A 22,909-nucleotide genomic window follows, 5' to 3' on the forward strand; every position below is an offset into this window, starting at 1 on the left:
TACTTCTGAGTGTTTTTGATTACAGGAGTTATAGGAAAAAAACTACCTTCCCATAGAAAATATTCTTCCCCTAACCTGTTCAATTTAGCAAGGCAAAACAGAGTTATCTCTTCCATTCTCCCGGGAACAGTGGTCTAGAGTGGACCAGGCACAGGGGAGTTGCAACTCTTCTCAACATTACTTAAAGGCAGTGATCAAGATTCCCCTAGCCCCAGCTCAGTCATTTGTTTAAGAAGGGAGCTGCGTTATGCATTAAGACAAAGACTTTGACAATTTAATTAAACCTGAACTTGAGACCTTTGAGAATTAACCTTCAGTCGTTACACCCGAGATTGTGTGTATGCGTTTTGGGGGACGGGGGTACCAGAGAAGGCAGACAGCCACAGGAGGTAGAAAGAGGAGTCGGCAAGAAGCTGCAGACTCTGGGGAGAGACAGGCGCGATTTAATCCTACCCCTGGGATGGGGGCCAAGGAGACAGAGGGCAGAAGCTACACCTGGCCACACTCGCGGCTGGCCCCGCCCACCGGCTGACTCTGGTTCCCGAACGCTGCCGGGCGCGCCGGGCCCCAGGGTCCGCACAGCCCCTTTCGTCACGTCCGGGGGCGGGCCCGGGAGCCGGGGGCGGGCACGGGTGCGGCTGGGGGGCCGGGCAGGGAGGGTGGGGTGGTGGTGGTGCTCCGGGTGACAGCGGTCAATAATGAAGGTGGCTGCGGCGTGGCGGCCGGCTCAGCTGCGCCGGGCGGGGGCGGCGCCGGGGCCGCGCCTGTAGGACCTCAGGGCCGGCGCGGCGAGATGGGGACCCGGCGCGGGGAGTGAGGTGGCGGCGGCGGCGAGCGGAACTTCAGCCAGAGGGGCACTCCCGCTTCCCCCTCTGGCTCGTCAGCTTCCACCTGCAGCCCCTCGGCCCTCGCGTGCCGCGGGACCGGGACGGCGACGGCGGGGTAATGTGGCGCTGGGTTCGGCAGCAGCTGGTAAGTGCCTCTTCCCCTCCCGGACGTCCGCCGCCGCGCGGCCTCTTGGGCCCTGATGGCGGGGTAGGGCTGGCGGCGCGGAGCCGCGAGGCCGGGGCTCGGGCGCCGGGCTAGGCCGCGACTGAGACGCGCGCGGGGCCGGAGCCGGAAAGCCCCTCACGGCCCCCGCACGCGTCTCGCCTCCGAGCCCCGGACTTCGCGGCCGGCCGGAGGCGGCTGCTTCCTCCCCGCGCTTCTGATTTCCTCCCTTCTCGTCGCTCCTGGCGCCGCAGCCGCGAGCCGGGGTCCGGAGCGGGTTCTGCGTCCCCCCCGAGGAAACAGGGCAAGGGTACGGAAAGAGACTGAGTGTTGGGGAGAGCCAAGAGGCTTGTGTTTCCTGCCCTTAACGATTTGGGACACATTTGAGCGAAGGGGAGGGGAAGGACTTAATCTTCAGCCCCGTCTTGTCACTGTTTGCAGTTGGGGTGTCACGATTCAGTGTTGGAGTTGGTTATCGAGGAGGGTACCGTATCTCATGTAACCACCTCGCCTCGAAAGAAATTTTACTCAAGGCCTGGGTGAGGGAAAGAAAATATTCCAACACCCCGTCTACTTTCGGAAAAGATTTGGACGAAAGTTAAGAAGAACTATGTTTTCCTTCTTACCCTGTCCTCACCCCACCTCAAGTCAAACTTTTGGAATGTGAACCTTACTTTTTTCCATTCTCTCAAGGCAGTTTGAACGAGACAGGTTTGGAACCAATGGTTAACTTTGCAGTTTTACTGAAACATCTGGAGAAAAAAAAAATCTTAGAAAAGGGTGATTTAAAGCATATAAAAAGCGCCACCTTTCTCAGAATTAATTCAGAGAGAAAAATCTTTCCTGCCTCTTGGCAACTACAGCCCAGAAAATACAGCACTAAGGCAACAGTGACAATGAGGACAGAAATTGGTCCTGGCTGAAGAAGTCTAATCTTATCTCTATGATGAGGTCTTTTGCTGGCTGCTGCCTAATTTCTAAATCGCATTAATTAATGCTGCTACAACTCAGTATTTTCATTTACTACTTCAAAAGGCAGTGCAGCAAAAACGATTTTTGTGGCACTATAAAGATTTTGTGGGACTAAAGCATTGATACCTCTTTTTCCCTGCTCTAGAACAGCATTTTAATATTAAATCTGTTTTCAGAGCCAGCCTTCTCTTAATTCATTTTGCAAAAGGCATCGTGAAATATATTACTAGAAAAATATCTTACAAATTAACTGGAACTGCCAGCCACTTAAGTGTTGGCTTCCTATTTTTAGCTAATTGTAGATTCATATATATGCCTCGTTAGGAAACTAAGCTAATGATGTCATTATAACACGGTATTGTTGTAATACCCTGGCTTTATTGCAATAAGCCATAGCACAACTTGACTCTGGAAGTTAATGATCACAGATCTGATCTCATGCTTTTGATTTGCCAGTCTTTATATTTAGAAGATTTATTTAGCTGATGCTGTTTTTGTGTGGTAGGCAGATCATTATAAAGTGGTTTTCTTAAAGCTTTTTTAATAGATTAAGACACTGCACCTAAGTGTTAGGTATTTCTGTTAACCCGAATAAAATCTTGGTTGTATAACCACTCTCATCTTCAAGACAGGCAATCTGGTAATGTTTTTTAAAATGGCTTCAAAGGAACACAACTAAAAGGAAGGGCAGGAAGTTGTGTAGTTAATCTACAAGACAACTGCCTTACCGGGTAGTTAACAAGTTGAACAAGTTGCTGTGCATAAAAAATTCCATTTCTGACATCTAGTTGCACACCTCACTGGTTTTACTCTTAAGTTATCAGATCTAAGTATGTAATCAGATCTGTTCCAGTGTGGGAGTTTGTATCTCTGATTAAGTGTGTACAGTCACTTAAATTATACATAATGGATAGTGGATACACAGAGTCATGAAAGTTCATTTTACTATCCCAGGCCTAAACAGCTATTTTAGTTATTATGCCAGAAATTATTCAACTCAAAGTCTAGTTTAGATTATGCTTGCATTCACTCTGTGGATTGAATGTCTTTTAGCAGTAGGTTCACTTTAAAAATTCAGGTAAGTGGGACAAACTTGGGGACATTAATAAGCAAATCACAAGAATGGGTTTTTTTGAGTTATAAACAATTCATTATATGAATCCTGATCTTAACAACTTATGTTGTCTTGTCAAAAAAGTTTCTTGTTATTTCATTACAAAAATAATTCCTATGCTCTAATAATTCCTAATTTAAGAAATCTTTGACTCTTTGTCTCCACACAGTATTTTCACTACTTGACACAATGAGAAAACTCAAGTTGATGTTTTCCCCTTGAGGAAGTAGAGTGAAAAGAAAAAATTGGCATATCTTTTTTCTTTTTCTTTTGTTCTTTTCTGGCTCACAGTGCTGAAGTTATTTTATACAAAGAGAATTCTAAGTAGAATTTCTTATGATATTTTTCTGATACAGTTAGTATTATAGTATGCTCATTTCTAACAGCATATTATGTGTATTAACCCTTTAGAGATGACAGCACCTTGATTCTAACCCTTTAGAAATGGCACATTTTCAATAGTGAAAATGCCATTAGCTACTCACTGTATTCTAATATTTGGATTTGGATGGTAGCCATTAACCACATACGCTATTAAAATTAAAATCCAATTAATTAAATTAAAAACTCATGTGCTTATTAGCTACCATATTGGGCATTTCGGAGTAGAACATTTTCATTATCACAGAAAATTCTATTGAACAGCGCTTCCTTAGACTTTTAAGTTAAAGTCTTTGCTAATACATATTTTAGTTGACATGTAATATTTCTTTACAGAACAATATAATGCTATGTTTTTAAAGCACTTACTGTGTGCAGACATTATAATATGCTAAATATTGGGGATGCAAATGTAAGTCTTATTCATCTTTGTATGTTCAGCGACTCACTGTACTTGACATGAAGTAGACATTGGATACATGTATGCTGAGTAATGAATAGGTAAGGAAAGAATGAGTCCAGAGTTATTGTTTCTGTGTTTAGAGATAAAATGACAAAATTCAAGATTGACCACTCCAGAAGAAAACTAGAAAACTACTGTAATTTTACAAAAATCCAACTTAATCTTGTCATGCCAGGATACTATTTCTTAAATTGTTCTGCCTTCAGATTTTGGCTGTAGTAAAAGGCCTGGTGAGATGGTCTTCTGATTTGCTGAGAAAAATGGGAAGCTAAACTAAACTCTTTCAACTTTCTGTTCTCTCACACTTACCAAATTTGTTTATACCTGTATTTAATTCTTCCCTTTCCACCTGTCACAAAGAAAGGTGTGACTGTCCTCCTTTCCAAACTAACTGATCTACTTGTGCTCTAGATCCTGTCTTTGATCTTGCTCTCCACATGCCCTATCAATTATCTATACTATGTTTAGTCTTAACTCTTTTCCTTTAACCAGTAAACATGTTGAAGTCTCCCTCTATTTTACTTTGTCGTGTACTTGTGGCTGTCAAATTATTTCCAATTTTCTCGAAAATAGATTTATATAATTGTGCTGTCCAGTACACTTGAAATGTAGCTAGAATTGAGATATTCTTAAGTATAAATACAGGATTTTGAAAACAGTAAAAAAAAAAAAAAAAAGTAAAATGTCCCAATTTTTTATGTTGGTTACATGTTGAAATAATGGTATTTTTGATATTTTGGGTGAAGTAAAATATATTATTTCAATTAATTTTACCTGTTTCTTTTTATTTATTTTTCTAATGTGGTTACTAGAAATTTAAAAATTGTATGTGTAGCTTGCATTTGTGGCTTATGTTATAGTGTTTCTGTTAGTGTTGCTGTATAACACGAAAAGTGTGCTTGTGTTTCTGTATAGCACATGATATAAGCCTGGATAACTCACTAGACTGTAAATATCTTAGGGTAGGGGCATATCTTATTCATCTTTATATCCCTTGGACTCAAGACAGCAGCTGGCCCATTCATAATAGATACTCACCAACCAAATGTTGGTTGAATAAATGATTATCAGATTTATTTCAGCATCAGTTTAGAAGTAGCTGTGTTCTTTGCCTTTCTCTTAAGAGTAGAAAAGGAGGCACAGGCCTATGGTAGTATCATTTTGGTATGGCTAAGTAAGTTTTAATCTCAGGAATTAGTGTTTAAGAACCTAGATCTTTGAATATTTGCTTCTTTTATCTCTGTGTTTAGACCTATATTCTTAGACACCCAGTTTTTCATTTGATTAGGGAGGTCAAGCATTAGAGGAATACGAAATATCCCAGCAGCACTGAAGTAGGGACCTTGCTTAGATCCTCCAAAAGAACCTTATGATTGCCGTTATTGTCATTAAATATCCCTTCAATCCCTGCAGTCTGTTTTCAATCTAGCAGCCGGAATGATTTTATTAAAACACACATTAGATCATGTAATTCAGTGTTTAAAACCTTATAAGGACTTGCTTTCTTATAAGGACTTATAAGGTCCTTATAAGGTCCAAAACCTTATAAGGACTGCTTGATCTGTATCCCTCTGTGCAACCTCCCCCTTCTTTGACCCCCCAGCAAACTGCTTCTCAAATCCCATGTCACTTTTCCCTCACTTTGCTTTATCCACACTGGCTGCCTTGCAATTTATCAGAAGGGTCGGACATACTTTAATCTCAAGATCATTGTCCTGGCTATTACCTCTTCTAGGAATGTCAATCCCCCACACTGCCATCCGCTGGCTCCCTTATTCCCTTCAAGTCTTTATTCAATTGTTACTTATCAGGCTTTTTCTGGACATTCACTATAAAACTGTAAACCTTCCCAATACTTCCCTATTCCCCAGCCCTTTTTTTATTTCTCTAAGCACTTAACACTATTTAACATACTCTGTAATTTATTTATTTGTCTCATTTATCTCATGAAGGCAAGGATTTTTGTCTATTTTTAGTTCTCCATATAGCAAAAATTTTCTCAACTCTTTATCTACTTTTCAGTAACACCATTTCTTTCTCATTTAGTTATTTATTCACTTGAACATTTTCTGAACACCTAATCTGTGATAGCATGTTGCTAGGCTCTCATACTACAAAATAAAGCAACCTTGGCCCTACCCAGTCTTTTAGGAGGCTCTTCTTCTGAAATGGATATTTGGATTGTTGTCATTTTTTCCTATTACAAAAATGTTGCAGTGATCATATTTATGTTTTTGTGGGGTTTTTTTCAATTGGAATACTTAGAAGTGGAATTGATGGGTAATGGGGTGTATACATTATAACTATTAGCATGTATTGCCAAATTATTTTCCAAAACATGTGAGTTCCTCTTTCCCTATATCTTCATCAGCACTTTGTACTGTCAGACATGAAAAAATTTACCAATTTGATGGATGTGAATTGTATTTTATTTTGTTCTAATTTGCATTTCCCTGATTGCTAGTGAGATTCAAGTGTCCTGTATTTCATTCATATGAATATATTGCTTGTTTTTCTATTGGATAGTTTGTCTTTTCCTTATTAGTTCTTTCAATAATCTGTATTCTAATTCTTTATTGTGTTTGTTGTAAATATTTTCTTCCAGTTCATCCTCCCTTGTATGTATTTAACTTTGTCGATGGTGTCTTTTTTTTGACACAGAAATTTTAAAGCTATTGTAGGTAAATGTATTAGGACTAATGATTTTATTTATAATAAACAAGTTTATTACTTGTTCAGATATTCCTTTCATACACCAGGATCATAAAGCTGTTTTTCTAGTGTTTTCTTCAAATTGTCTTAAAATTTAGTTTTTCAACATTTAGGAATTGATTTTTGTGTATGAAATAGAGAATTTATTTTCTCCCATATGGAGTTATTTGTCCCAGTACTTTTTATTGAATGAGCCATCTTTTCCCCCACTAATCAGTGTTGTTTGACTTCTCTGTCATATACCAGCATTCTCTTTCATGCATCTTGTTCTCTTCCTAAGTTCTGTCTTCAGTTTAATTCATCTGTTGATCTGGTGCGCCAGTAATGCACTTTTTTATTGTTTTTCATTTAATTCCAGTGTAGTTAACGTGCAGTGTTATATTAGTTTCAGGTGTACAATCTAGTGAGTCAGTGATTCTATACATTACTCAATGCTCATCATTATAAGTGTACTCTTAATCTCCTTTACTTATTTCACCCATCCCCACTCTGGTAACCATCAGTTTGTTGTCTATAGATAAGAGTCTGTTTCTTGGTTAATTTTTCTCTCCTCTTTTTCCCTTTGCTTATTTGTTTTGTTTCTTAAATTCCACACATAAGTGAAATCATATGGTATTTGTCTTTCTGTGACTGGCTTATTTTGCTTAGCATTATATGCGCTAATATTATATTTTCATTATACTTGTGAATGGCAAGATTTCATTCCTTTTTATGGCTGAGTAACATTCCATATATATATTTTCCTATCCATTTATCTATTGATAAAATGAGTTGCTTCCATAATTTGGCTATTGTAAATAATGCTGCTCTAAACATGAGGATGTATGTATCCCTTTGAATTAGTGTTTTTGTATTTTTGGAGTAAGTACCCAGTAGTGTGATTACTGAATCATAGGGTAGTTCCATTTTTAACTTTTTGAACCGCTTGTTATCCACAGCGGCTACACCAGTTTGCTCTCCCACCAGCAGGACACAAAGGTTCCTACTTTTCCACATCCTAACACCTTTTGTTTCTTGTGTTGTTTTTAAAAAAAATTTTTTTAACGTTTATTTATTATTAAGAGACAGAGCATGAGCATGGGAGGGGCAGAGAGAGGGGGAGACACAGAATCTAAAGCAGGCTCCAGGCTCTCAGCTGTCAGCACAGAGCCTGACGCGGGGCTCAAACTCATGAACTGAGAGATCATGGCCGGAGCCGAAGTCGGATGCTTAACTGACTGAGCCACCCAGGTATCCCTCTTGTGTTTTTTATTTTAGCCATTCTGATAGGTGTGGGGTAATGTCTCATTGTAGTTTTGATTTGCAGTTCTTTGATGATGAATTATGTTGAGCATCTGTAATTCTTCTTCGGAGAAATGTCTACTCATGTCTTCTGCCCATTTTTTAATTGGATCATTTGTTTTATGGGTGTTGAGACGTATAAGTTCTTTATTTTGGATACTAACCTTTTATGGATATGTCACTTGCAAGTATCTTCTCCCATTCAGCAGGTTGTCTTTTAGTTTTGTCGATTGTTTCCTTCACTGTGCAGAAGCTTTATATTTTGATGTAGTCCCAATAGTTTATTTTTGCTTTTATTTCCCTTGCCTTCAGAGACATACCTAGAAAAAAGTTGCTGTGTCCAAAGTCAGAGAAATACTGCCTGTGCTCTCCTCTAGGATTTTTATAGTTTCAGGGGTCACATTTAGGTCCTTAATCCATTTTGACTTTATCTTTTTGTATGGTGTAAGCCAGCGGTCCAGTTTCATTCTTTTGCATGTAGCCATCCAGTTCTTACATCACCATTTGTTGAAGAGGCTATCTTTTCCTTATTGCATATTCTTTCCTCCTTTGTCAAAGATTGACCATATAAATGTGGGTTTATTTCTGGGCTTCTGTTCCATTGAATAATGGGCCTATTTTTGTGCCAGTATGATAGATAGCATTTTGATTACTGCAGCTTTGTAGTGCAACTTGAAGTCTGGGATTGTTATACCTCCAGCTTTGTTTTTCTTTTCCAGATTGTTTTGGCTATTTGGGGTCTTCTGTGGTTCCATACAGATTTTAGGATTGCTTGTTCTAGTTCTGTGAAAAATGTTGGTATTTTGATGGGAGTGCATTAAATCTGTAGATTTATATATGGCCTTTATTATGTTGAGGTAAGTTCCTTCTGATCCTACTTTGTTGAGGGCTTTTATCATGAATGGATGTCGTACTGTGTCAAATGCTTTTTCTGCATCTATTGAAATGATCATATGGTTTTTATCTCTTTTATTGATGTGATGTATCACATTGATTGACTTGCAAATATTGAGCCACGCTTGCATCTCAGGGATAAATCCCACTGATCATGATGAATGATTTTTTTTTAATGTATCATTAGATTCAGTTTGCTAATATTTTGTTGAGGATTTTTGCATCTGTGTTCATCAGAGATATGGCCTGTAGTTTTCTTTTTTTCTTTCTTTCTATCTTTTTTTTTTTTTTTTTTTTTGTAGTTTCTTTATCTGGTTTTGGTATCAGGATAATGCTGGCTTCATAGAATGAATCAGGAAGTTTTCCATCCTCTTCTATTTGTTGGAATAGTTTGAGAAGAATGGATATCATGTCTTCTTTAATGTTTATTTATTTATTTGTTTATTTTGAGAGAGAGAGAGAGAAGGAGGGCAAGAGGGTGTGCGAAGGGGAGGGACAGAGAGAAAAGGCAGAGGATCCCTTGCAGGCCGTGTTGTCAGCGTGGAACTGGACATGGGGCTCGATCTCACAAACCATGAGATCATGACCTGAGCCAAAACCAAAAGGTGGATGCTTAACTGACTGATTCACCCAGGTGCCCCTTTATCTTCTTTAGGTCATTTTGTTCAGTAGAATTTACCTATGAAGCCATCTGGGCCTGGACTTGTTTGTTAAGAGTTTTTTGATTACTGATTCAGTTTCATCACTGGTAATCAGTCTGTTCAAGTTTTGTATTTCTTCCAGATTCAGTTTTGGGAGATTGTATGTTTCTATGAATTTATCTATTTCTTCTAGGTTATCCCAATTTGTTGGCGTATAATTTTTCATAATATTCTGTTACAATCTTTTGTAGTTTGTGGTGTCAGTTGTTATTTCTCTCCTTTCCTTTTTCTTTCTGATTTTATTTGAGTGTGTTCCCTCCCTCCCTCTCCCTTTAATGAGTCTGGCTAAAGGTTTATCAATTTTGTTGATATTTTCAAAGAACCAACTCCTGGTTTTATTATCTGTTCTATTTTTTAGTTTCTATTTTATTTATTTCCACTGTAATCTTTATTATTTCCTTCTACTAGTTTGGGGTTTCATTTGTTTTTCTTTTTCTGGATGCTTTAGGTAGAAGGTTAGGCTGTTTATTTGGGTTTTTTCTTCTTTAGGTAGGCCTGTATTGCTATAAACTTCCCTCTTAGAACAACTTTTGCTGTATCCTAAAGATTTTGGACTGATGTGTTTTCATTTTCATTTGTCTCTGTGTATTTTTTTTTATTTTGTCTTTGATTTCTTGGTTGACCCATTCATTGTCTGGTAGCATTTATTTAACCTCCATGTATTTGTGAGCTTTCCAGGCTTTTTCTTGTGGTTGATTTCTAGTTTCATAGCATGTGGTCAGAAAAGATGGTATGACTTTGATCTTTTTGAATTTGTTGAGACTTACTTTGTGGCCTGATATGTGATTGTTGATTTTCTGTTTAGATCATCTATTCATTAATGTAACTGGGGTGTTATGCACTGTCTTAATTATAGTATTTTTTATAAAGTCTTGATATCTGGCTGAACAGACCCCCCAATCCTTTTTTTCTTTCAGAATTGCATTGATCTTTACCCTTCCATATGCTATTTTTAATCAGTTTACCTACTTCTGTGGAGAATCATTCTAGGATTTTGATTGACTTTGCATTTAATTTGTTAAGTTTCTTTTCATATTTTTCTCTTTGATGAGGTAGACGCTATGGATTGTATTTTATTATTTTCTAGCTATACCTATATATTGAGTATCTCTATCTGCCTACAAATAATGTAGGGATTTACATTTTAACTCAAGTATTTCCACTCTCACTTTTCACATTACTCTTACATAATAGTTTAGCTCTACTTTTTTCCCTTTTACCAGCTTTATTGAGATTTAACTCACATACCATACAATTTACCCATTTAAAGTTTCAATTTTTTTAGTATATTCATAGAATTGTGCAGCCAACACCATACTCCAATATTAGGACATTTTTATACCCCTAAAAGAGACTATGTTCCCAGTAATTCTCACTTTCCATTCCTCCAAACCTGTAGCCCCCAGCCCTAATCAGCCACGAATCTACTTTCTGTCTCTGTCGATTTGCCTGCTGTGGACATTTCATATAAATAGCATCATACAGTATTTGGTATTTTGTGACTGTTTTATTTCACCTGGCATAATATTTTCAAGGTTCATTGATGTCATAGCACATATCAGTAATTCATTCCTTTCTTTGTCAAATAATATTTCATTGTATGGATATAGTACATTTTGTTTATCTATTCATCAGTTGGTGGACATTTAGTTTGTTTCCACCTTTTGGCTAGAAATAACACTACTTTGACCTCTAATGGACAGGTCTTTGCATCCATATATATTTTCATTTCTCTTGGGTATATACCTAAAGTGTGGAGTTACTGGATCATATGGTAACTCTATTTTTAACTTTGTGAGGAATTGCCAAACTATTTTCCAAAGTGGCTGCACCATTTTACATTCCCACCAGCAGTTTTTAAGTGTTCCGGTGTCTTCATATCCTTGTCAACTCTTGGTTTTGTCTTTTTAATTATAGCCATCATGGTGGGAATGATACCTCATTGTGGTTTTGATTTACATTTTGCTAATAACTAATGATTTCAAACATCTTCTCATGTCCCTGTTAGCCATTTGCACCTTTTCTGGAGAAATGCCTATTCAAATCTTTTTGTCCATTAAAAAATTTTTGAAGGGGGCACCTGGGTAGCTCAGTTGGTTGATCATCTGACCCTTGACTTCAGCCCAGGTCATAATCCTAGGGTCATAAGATCGAGCCCCACATTGGGCTCTGTACTGAGTTGAGCCTACTTAAAATTCTTTCTCTCTCTGCCTCTCTCCCCCATTTGTGCGTGCTCTCTCTCTCTCTCTCTCTGTCTCGAATAAAATTAGAATACTTTTAATTGAGTTCTAAGAGTTTTTTTTACTCTAGATACAAGACCCTTAGCAAATAAATAATTTGCAAATATTTTCCCCCATAATGTGTGTTCTAGTTCTGCTTGTTTTTAAACTCAAACATTTTCCAACTTTTTAGCAGTTACTCATTTTTATTTTCTACTAAAATTTAATGATTTCTTTTACTTACCATTGTTTCTTGCATACCACCTCTTCCCTTTGGATTTACTTTTATTTTTAATGAAATACATTCTTTTGTAGGGGTGATCTGTTTCAGTTTTTATGTCTTTATTTCATAATTATTATTGAACACTAATTTAGGTACAGAATTCTAGATTAACATTTACTTTCACTCAATATTGAAGATACTACTTATTCCATTGCTTTCTGACATTTATAATTGCTGGTATAAAGTATGTTTCTAATCTAATTGCCATTACTTTGTTAGTAATCTGTGTTACATGGATTTTAGGGTTATCTCTTTGTCCTTGATATTTTGTAATTTTATTGTGCTGTATCTATAATATTTTTTCATGTTTTTCCTACTCTGCACTTGTGTGTGCTTTCAGGCTGAAGGCTCTTATTAATATGGTTCAGAAAATTTTTCAGCTATTTTTTTTCTTTAAATATTGCTTCTCAAAGAATAAAATCATTCCATTTGCAGTAACATGGATGGAACTGGAGGGTATTATGCTAAGTGAAATAAGTCAGTCAGAGAAAGATAGATATCATATGTTTTCACTCATATGTAGATCTTGAGAAACTTAACAGAAGACCATGGGAGAAGGGAAGGGGAAAAATAGTGACAGAGAGGGAGGCAAACCATAAGAGACTCTTAAATACAGAGAACAAACAGAGGGTTGATGAGGAGTGGGGGAGAGGGGAAAGTGGGTGATGGGCATTGAGGAGGGCACTTGTTGGGATGAGTACTGGGTGTTGTGTGTAAGCCAGTTTGACAATAAATTATATTAAAAATACATACATACACATATACATACATACATACATACATACATACATACATACTGCTTCTCAGCCTCTAATAGTCTGAGTCTAGAACTCTTGCTTGATACTACTCTGTCTTCTATGGCTTTTAAACTTCTTTTTCATATTTCTCATGTATTTTCTGTGTTGCTTTCACTGTGAATACCTTAGTTCTAGCTTCCAGTTCACTAATTCTCACACCTGTGTCCAATCTAGAGTTCATACTGTCTTCTGAATATTTAATTTAAGTGATTTTTTAATTTCCATATTTATTGGACCTCTTTCAGTTTTGTCTGTTTTTGATGCATATCTGTGTGGTTTTTCTCATAATATTTTCTTTTAAAAAAAGAGATATTATTATCTCTTTGGAGGTTTTATACATATTTAAAGGTACACAAGTTTTTTTCAGCTTCCTTTAAGTTGATCCTGACTCTAGGACCCAGATACAAAGGGATGCTATTAATCCTTATCATGTCAAAGGATTTGAACTTCAGACTGCCTGTTTCTAGACATGGAGTCCCAAAGGCTCAACCCCTGATTACAGAAATGATTATCTTATTTTAAACTTAGCTAAGTCTTTTCTTTTTAATTTTTAAATGTTTTTATTTTCGAGAGAGACCGAGCACAAGTAGGGGAGGGGCAGAGAGAGAGAGGGAGACAGAATTGGAAGCAGGCTCCAAGCTCAGAGCTGTCAGCACAGAGCCTGATGCAGGACTTGAACCCGTGAACCTGGAGATCATGACCTGAGCTGAAGTTGGATGCTTGACTGACTGAATCACCTGGGCAGCCCAAGTCTTCTTAATTAAAGAAAAACAAGTATTTTATACATCTTTGCTTTTGTGAAGCAAAGGGAAGAGCTCACAGTATGGACTTTTCCAAGGCCAATAACTAATATCAGCAGCAAGACTTGAACCTAGAGAGTTTTTCCAGAGAGTTTAGCAGTGTAGGAGAGAATTAGCAGTAGCAGCAGTTTTCCCTGTATCTCTCTTTCCCAATCCTGCCACCTTAAATCTGCTCAAGAGTGAGGCAACACTAGGGAATGAGTTAGGAGAAGAAATTTCTAGGCAACAGTGGTACTCCGGAGACACAAGTGACAGGTTTGTAGAGGAAGAGGAGAGAAGTGGTGGAGAGTTCCTGTAGTTATTCAGCTATAGCCATTCTCAAGTTGACACAATATTTTAGGTACCAGAAGTTGTTAGAACTTGCTTGTACCTTAGTGTATATCCTCTTGAAAATGTTATCTACTATAAAATGCAATATATATAAATTGATTTTGAACAGCATGGCAAGGTTTTTTTTTTTTTTTTTTTTACAGTTTTCATGTTTTTAATTTCCTTTTTGTCTTGAACCTGGCGAGATCAAAAATTTATTTTGAAGTTTGACAAGTTTGTGATGTTGAAATAGATATTAGAAATGATGAAAAGAGATAGGATTGTTGTCCATTTTAATTAATAACTCTTATTACACCTGTAATGGAATTATGTCACATTTAACTCTATTAAGAAGGATGTATTTGATAATCTTCTAAAGGGAAAAAAGTGAGTCATCTAAGGAGTTACTGCTATTTCAGTTAAAATTTTACTCATTTTACTTGATATTTTGTTTCTTTTTTTGTGTGTTTAAGAGGCCTTATTTCTTCTAAATGAAGTTTTATGTAGAACAGAGGCTCTTGGGGTGTCTGGGTGGCTCAGTCAGTTGGTTGTCTGACTTCGGCTCAGGTCATGATATCACAGCTTGTGAGTTCAAGCCCCGCATCGGGCTCTGTGCTGACAGCTCAGAGCCCAGAGACTGCTTGGGATTCTGTGTCTCCCTCTCTGCACCTCCCCTGCTCATACTCTGTCTCTCTCTCTCTCTCTCTCTCTCTCTCTCTCTCTCTCAAAAGTAAATAAACATGAAAAAAATAAATAAATAAAAAGAACAGAGGCCCTGACTTCTCATTTTGGTATTTCCACAGTACCAAGCATACTACCTAGCATATAGTCAGTGCTCATAATATTTATAAATTGTATTTTTTAAAAATTAATAGGATAATTTAATAAAGGGCATACCAAGTAGTTTGATATTTCAGAATGCTCAGATGTCTTTACTCACATTTGGTACAGTGCCTCACATTGTATCAAGCACATCTTTTCCAATAAATACTTGTGTTACTTATTGGTATTCTAAGATTTTGCTTTGAAGAAAGAGTCCTTTGCAATGAGTCAGTTGGCAGATAAAGTGTAAGTAGTTGTAGTCAGTTCATCTTAATCATATGTACATAGGAAATTGTTTCTTCACTCTTCTATCTCCTGAGCTACAAAGGGAATATAGATATATTTGCTTATCTCAGTTCTCCACTGTGCTCTTTAATATACAAGTTTGAAAAATGCTAACAAAGGTATAAGGGTGGACTTGATTCTTTACTATTGAAAAACTGGCAAATGGTTCTCTAATGTGTTTTCCTGTTGAAATTTAAATGTGAAGGCACAGGCCTCTAACTTAGATATGCAGGAGACTCCTCCCCTCCCGCCCTTTGTGGTTCCAATTCTTTATGCAACTTTAAAGGAAATTGGTACGTTGCTTACTTGCTAGTGTTGTCAACCTTTTTTCCAGCATATATTTGCAGAATTTGAAAACAAAACAAAAAAATTTAAAAACTTAGGTATTTATTAGGGGACAGTGAAAGTCAAAATTCTTAAAATTTTTTTTAATGTTTATTCTATTTTTTTTAATGTTTCTTTTTTGAGAGAGAGAGAGAGAGAGAGAGAATGAGCTGGGGAAGGGCAGAGAGAGAGGGAGACAGAATCTGAAGCAAGCACCAGGCTCTGAGCTGTCAGCACAGAGCCCAACATGGGACTCGAACTCATGAACTGTGAGATCATGACCTGAGCCGAAGTCAGAGGCTTAACTGACCGAGCCACCCAGATGCCCCTAAAATGTTTATTCTTAGAGGGGTGGGTGCAGACAGAGAGAGAGAGAGAGAGCGAGAGAGAGACAGAACCTGAAGCAGGCTCCATGCTTCGAGCTGTCAGCATAGAGCCCAATGCAGGGCTTGAACTCATGAACCCTGAGATCATGACCTGAGCTGAAGTCGGACACTTAACTGACTGAGTCACCCAGGTGCCCCTGAAAGTCAAAATTCTTAAGTAATCATAGATGGTTTTGATAATCTTTATACTGTCTCCCCTCCTGAGTTCCCTAATGATGATGTTTCCCATAGATTGAGATAAAGTTTTCAGTTACTCTATGCAAAATAAGAAAAACTAGGTCAATGTAATGCCCGTGTGTGTGTGTGTGTGTGTGTGTTTGCTTCAGTTTGTAGATGTGCTTGTTTTTAAGGACTATTTTTTTAACTTTTAAAAAATAAACTTTTTATCTTAGAATAGTTTCAGATTTACAGAGAAGTTGGAAAGATAATACAAAGAATTCGTGTATATTCCCTTCACCCAGTTTCTCTTACTAATATTTTACATTACTAGGTTAAACTTGTTACACTGTGAACTAATATTAATACATTATTATTAGTTAAACACTATACTTTATTCAGATGTTAGTTTTTCACCAGTGTTCTTTCTTCTGCTTCAAAACTCCATCTGGCATAACACATTACATTTAATGATTCCTTGATCCTTCAATAATTTTGTCTTTCTCATAACTTGATTTTTCTCCCTCTTTACCAGGTGCTTCATTTCAAACCTAAAAATATGATTCGCTTACACTAAAAAATACATATATTTTATTTGATTCAGCTGTAATTACTATCCCTACTTCCCCACTCTCTTCTTTACCCCTATTTAATCAATCCATTATAGCCTTTTTAATTTTATTCAAACTGTGTTGATCAAAGTCACCAGTGATTTCCTAATTATTAAATTCGGTACTCTTTTTTTCAGTTTTCATCTTTCTCTACAGCATATGAAGTAATTCTTTTTTGCAACTTCTTCCTGTGTTTCTGCCACACCTCTCCTCTCTTTTCCTTATCTCTGGTGATCTTTCTCCTTTGGTTATTCCTTTTCTCCCACATGTATCTTAAATGATAGCCTTGAGAATTCCATCTCTTGCCCTTTTTCTCTTCTTCCACTGTGCACTCATAACAGGCAGTCTTATACATTCTTTGATTTTAACTATCATCTTTATGCTTGCTGGGTTCCTATCCCAAGTCCAACCCTCTTTCCTAACATCTGAACAAAAATATCCAGTTGCTTTCTAAATATCTATGCTGGGTGTCCCACATTGAAATGAGAAAATAATTGTAGTTTGATCTTAAATATGTGAGTGGAAATAGGAAATTAGGTGATATGTAAGGTAAATAAGGCCTAAATCACTGAAGTTTTATCAACTCCAGGTGGGCAGGGATTAAGTCATCTATTTCTTTATATCACCACTAGTCCTTAGCTTATTACAAAGCACGTAGAAAGTACTCAGTAAATACCCTTTGATTGATTGCTAAAGGAAATTCTTTTCATTACATGTAGAAGTCAAGAACTAGATCAGCAGTACAATTTTAATAGTCATTATGCAGTGTAAATGAACTACTTGCTTCCTGGAAGAAGTGAAAATAGTCGTCTGTGTCTTTTAAAAATACATTTTTAGAATTATGTCAGTTTGACCCAATGTTGCTAAATAATAATTTTTCTGCTTGAGGTTTAATTTTCAATTTTTTGCACCAGTAGTTTAGGATTTGCTGGGTCCTATTTGTTTAACCTTGTACATATGTTTTATTTTCTTCCGAAGCATGTTTTTTAGGTTCCCAGTGCATAAAATTTATAAGACAATTATCATTTTTCCACCCTGCTGTTTTCTACTTTGTGTTTCAGTTCTTGCCTAAATAACTAAATAGGATTCACTCAGCATGTCTGTTCTTTAATTTCAATATATTTTTATGTTGTTTTTATAATTTTTTACCTAATACATTAGCTTGTTTAAATCTATACTTGAAAATATTTGTTGTGGTTTCCTGGTTTGAATACTGGCAGTACTGCTTATGGTAAAAGCAGCAGCTTCTTCCTTGAGGGATTCTGTTATAGACCCAAGACAGTATTTGTAACTTATATTTTGGTCTTCCAGGTATCTAGTTGCTTTTCAACCCTGTCAGACCCTAACAAATACTTTATGAATGCTACATCCCTTCTTATCCAGTGATAAAATTTAAATCTGTAACCTGCCTACACTAATAACTTCTTTAAAAAATCAATATCAAGGGGCGCCTGGGTGGCGCAGTCGGTTAAGCGTCCGACTTCAGCCAGGTCACGATCTCGCGGTCCGTGAGTTCGAGCCCCGCGTCAGGCTCTGGGCTGATGGCTCAGAGCCTGGAGCCTGTTTCCGATTCTGTGTCTCCCTCTCTCTCTGCCCCTCCCGCGTTCATGCTCTGTCTCTCTCTGTCCCAAAAATAAATAAACGTTGAAAAAAAAATTTATTAAAAAAAAAAAATCAATATCAAAACTGAAGTTGTTACATGAAGAATAGAGAAATACAGTTATATTAAGTAATTTCTATTTCAGAAGGTAAGTGTGCAGTCATAACTTCAGTAGACATAAAGATCAGATATTATAATCAGTGTGAATCCATGGCCAGTAATGCAGACTGCTGAAAGTATAGTGTATACTTCCAAGGCATACCTTGGAAATATTGTGGGTTCAGTTCCAGAGCGCTGCATGCAATAAAGTGAGTAACACAACAAAGCAAGTCAAATGAATTTTTTGATTTCCTAGGGCATATAAAATTTATGTTTACACTATATTAAATGTGCAACATTATTATGTCTAAAAAAGCAATGTACATACCTCAGTTTAAAAACACTTTATTGCTAAAAAATGCTGACCATAATGTCAGCTTTCAGCAAGTCATAATCTTTTCCCGGTGGAGGGTCTTGCCTGGATATTGATGGCTGCTTACTGATCAGGGTGATGGTTACTAAAAGTTAGGGTGGCTGTGCCAGTTTCTTAAAATAAGGCATCAAGGAACTTTGCTCCATCAGTTGACTCTTTCTTTCATGAAGGTATAGTTTCTCTGTAGCACGTGATACTGCTTGATGACATTTTACTCATACTAAAACTTCTTTCAAAATTGGAGTCAATCCTCTCAAACTCTGCCACTGCTTTATCAACTACGTTTATGTAATAGTCTAAATCCTTTGTTGTCATTTCAACAGTCTCCACAGCATCTTCACTAGGAGTAGATTCTCTTTCAAGAAACCACTTTCTTTGTTCATCCATAAGAAGCAACTCCTCATCCATTAGAGTTTTATCATAAGATTGCAGCAATCCAGCCACATCTTCAGGCTTCACTTTCTAATTCTATCTAGTTTTCTTGCTATTTCCACCTCGTCTGCAGTTGTTTTCTCCACTGAAATCTTAAACCCCTCAAAGTTATCCAGGAGTGTTGGAATCAATGTCTTCCAAACTCCTGCAAATACTGAGATTTTGACCTCTTCCCATGGATCACAGATGTTCTTAATGGTATCCAGAATGGTGAATTCTTTCCAGAAGGTTTTCAGTTTACTTTTCTCAGATGCATCAGAGGAATCCCTCTCTATGGCAGCAATAGCTTTATGAAAAGTTTTTTTTTCTCACTGATTCAAGTTTTTATTTCAATTTTAGTTAACATATGGTAAAATTGGTTTCAGGTGTAGAATTTAGTGATTCATCACTTACATATAACACCAAGTGCTCATCACGACAAGTACCCTCCTTAATGCCCACCACCCATTTAGCCCATCCCCTGCCCACCTCTCTCCATCAACCCTATTTGTTCTCTATAGTTAAGAGTCTCTTATGGTTTGTTTCCCTGTCTGTCTCTTTTTCCCCATTCCCTATGTTCATCCACTTTGTTTCTTAAATTCCACATATGAGTGAAATCATATGGTATTTGTCTTTCTGTGTTTTATTTTGCTTAGCATAATACACTCTAACTCCATGCCATTGCAATAGCACAATTTCATTCTTTTTGATGGCTGAGTAATACTCTATTGTATATATGTACCACATCTTCTTTATCCACTCATCAATTGAAGCACTCTTTCCGTAGTTTGGTTGTTTGTTGATGGTGCTGCTATAAACACCGGGGTGCATGTGCCGCATTTAATCAGTAGTTTTGTATCCTTTGGGTAAATACCTCATAGTGCAATTGCTAGGTCATAGAGTAGTTACACTTTTTAACTTTTTGAGGAATGTCCATACTGTTTTCTAGAGTAGCTATACCGGTTGCATTCCTACCAACAGTGTAATAGCATTCCCCTTTTTCCACATCGTTACCAATATCTGTTGTTTCCTGTGTTGTTAATTTTAGCCATTCTGACAGGTGTGAGGTGGTATATCATTGTGCTTTTGATTTGTATTTCCCTGATGATGAGTCATGTTGAGCATCTTTTCATGTGTCTGTTGGCCATCTGGATGTCTTCTTTGGAAAAATGTCTATTCGTGTCTTCTGCCCATTTCTTAACTGGATTATTTATTTTGGGAGTGGTGAGTTTGAGAAGTTCTTTATAGTTTATGGATACTAACCCTTTATAAGATACATCACTTGCAAATATCATCTCCCATTCCAAAGATTGTCTTTTAGTTTTGTTGATTGTTTGCTGTACAGAAGCTTTTTATCCTGATCAAGTCCCAGGGTTCATTTTTGCTTTTGTTTCCCTTGCCTCTAATGACATGTCTAGAAAGAAGTTGCTATGGCCAATATCAAAGAGGTTGTTGCCTGTGTTCTCCTCTAGGATTTTGATGGTTTTCTGTTTCACATTTAGGTCTTGAATCCATTTGGAATTTTGTGTGTGTGTGTATGGTGTAAGAAAGTGGTCCAGTTTCATTCTTCTGCATGTTGCTGTCTAGTTTTCCCAACAGCATTTGTCTTGAAGGTCAAAATTACTCCTTTATCTGTGGGCTACAGAATGGATGTTGTGTTAGCAGACATGAAAATAACAATCTTGTTGTACATCTCCATCAGAGCTCTAGTTGCATTGTCAATAAGCAGCAGTATTTTATAAGAAAGCTTTTTGTCTGAACAGTAAAGTTTCAACAGTGGGCTTTAAAAAAATTCAATAAACCATTTTTGTAAACAGATGTGCCATCATCCAGGCCTTGTTTTATTTCTAGAGCAAGGGCAGAGTAGATTTAGCATAATTCTTAAAGGACTTAGGATTTTTGGAATGGTAAATTAGCATATTGGCTTCAACTTAAAGTGGCTACAGCTGCATTAGCCCCCTACTAACAAGAGAGTCAGCCTGTCCTTTGAAACTTTGAAGCCAGGTATTGACTTCTTCTCTCTAGCTATGAAAGTCCTAGATGGCATTTTCTTCTAATACAAGACTGTTTAGTCTATATGGAAGATCTGTTGTTTAGTGTGGCCACCATGATTAATTATCCTAGCTCTGTCTTCTGGATAATTTCCTGCAGCTTCTACATCAGTACTTGCTGCTTCATCTTGAACACTTGTGTTACGGAGGTGGCTTTTTCCCCCTAAACCTCATGAACCAATCTGCTCTAAGTTCAGACTATTCTTTTGCAGCTTCCTTTCCTCTCAGTCTTCATGGATTAAAGAGGGTGAGGGCCTTGTTCTGGCCAAGGCTTTGGTTGAAGGGAATGTTACAACTGGTTTGATTTTCTGTCTAAGCCATTCTAAAACTTTCTCCATGTAAGAAATAAGGCTGTTTTGTTTTCTTATCATTGGTGTGTTCACTGGAGCAACACTTTTAATTTCCTTCAAGAAAAAAGGAAAAAAAATTTTTTTTCATTCAGAGCTTGAATAACTGGTACAAGAGGCCTAGCTTTTGGCCCATATCAGCTTTTGACATGCCTTCACTAAGCTTAATCATTTCTAGATTTGATTTAAAGTAAGAGACATGTGACCCTTTCTTTCACTTGAACACTTAGAGGTCCTTGTGGGGTTATTAATTTCAATATTGTTGTGTCTCAGGGAATAGGGAGGCCTAAGGAGAGAAAGAGATGGGGAATGAAGCAGTCAGAGCACACATAGCATTTATTGATGAACTTCGCCATCTTTAGGTAGAGTTCATGGTGCCCCGTAAAATTACACTAGTAACATCAAAGATCACTGATCACAGATCATTATAACAAATACAACAATAATGAAGATGTTTGAAATAGTGCAAGAATTACCAAAATGTGACACAGAGATGTGAAGTAAGCAAGTGCTGTTGGAAGAATGGTACCAACAGACTTGTTGACACAGGGTTGTCACAAACTCCATTTGTGAAGAACACAGTATCTACAAAATGCAATAAAATGGGTATGCCTGTATTGGTGACTCAAATTCAAGTGACATTTCCTTTGGTGATATAATTTCCTGAAACAGTGAACCAACTGTTTACAAAGTTCTGACAAATCAAACTATTATCTTCCTTCAGTATATGTGGTAGTTGCATTCTTGAAAAATTAATAAATCCATGCAAGGTATTTTTTAAATATAGACTCATATTATTCTAAAGAGATTTTCTATCAGTGCAGATATCAGGCAGGGCATTTGAAAGTTGTCTGACGGGACATTCCTTTGTTGGCAGGACTCTATAATGCGCTGTAGAATGTCTGATATCTCTGCCCCACCCACCCATCCATCCATCCACCTACTAATTGTCAGTAGACCCTCCCCCAATCATTGTGAAAATCAATACCAATACTTACTTCTGAAATGCTTCCTAGAAGTCTTCCTTCCTTTTCTTAGGCTCGTTCCCCAAGAGGAGTTTTGACTTTGAGTCATATAATCTTTTAGCAGTAATAGAGAGCTACTACATATAGTTCTTTGAGTAAGAATAAGAAGCACACTTAAACAGTGAATCAGAAAAAAATAGATGAGTAGAAAAGTATATGGTCATTCGGAAACATTATTTCAGTAACAGTATTATTTTGGTTGATTTACTAAATGTTAATGCTTGGTATTACATTGTATCTATCTGATAACAGGGACAGCATATGCTTTCATTCCGTGTAAGAGCAAGAGTGTTACAGATTTTGAGCAATATTAAAATTTTTTGTAATTATGGCAAGTGAAAGGTAAATTATCTAGATTAAGGAAAGTGGGACTGGTAGGAAGTACAGGATTGTTGGGTTTTCTTATTGTTGCTTCTGCTCTTGTTGTTTATTTGGTAGCAGTTTCTTGGTTCTGGCATTTCTGAAATCAGGTTTCTATATATAAAATTAATGAGGCAATTGTG

At 37.2% G+C, this 22,909-nt stretch overlaps 1 protein-coding gene across 5 annotated transcripts in view; it reads left to right on the plus strand.

The window, feature by feature from the left end:
* Positions 1 to 703: 703 nt before the first annotated feature.
* The window catches only part of ATP11B (ATPase phospholipid transporting 11B (putative)), a 128,429-nt gene continuing 106,223 nt past the window's right edge, over positions 704 to 22,909 (plus strand). The window contains exon 1 of one of the 5 annotated variants that reach the window (XM_030329704.1): positions 704 to 972. In XM_030329704.1, coding sequence (XP_030185564.1) covers positions 946 to 972 — 27 coding nt within the window. In that variant the 5' untranslated portion in view covers positions 704 to 945. The remainder of the gene's footprint in view (positions 973 to 22,909) is intronic. The other 4 variants (XM_030329705.1, XM_030329703.1, XM_030329702.1 and 1 more) reach the window with 4 other exon arrangements.

Source organism: Lynx canadensis, chromosome C2 (assembly GCF_007474595.2).
Source record: "Lynx canadensis isolate LIC74 chromosome C2, mLynCan4.pri.v2, whole genome shotgun sequence".
In the NCBI taxonomy this organism is placed as follows: domain Eukaryota; kingdom Metazoa; phylum Chordata; class Mammalia; order Carnivora; family Felidae; genus Lynx; species Lynx canadensis.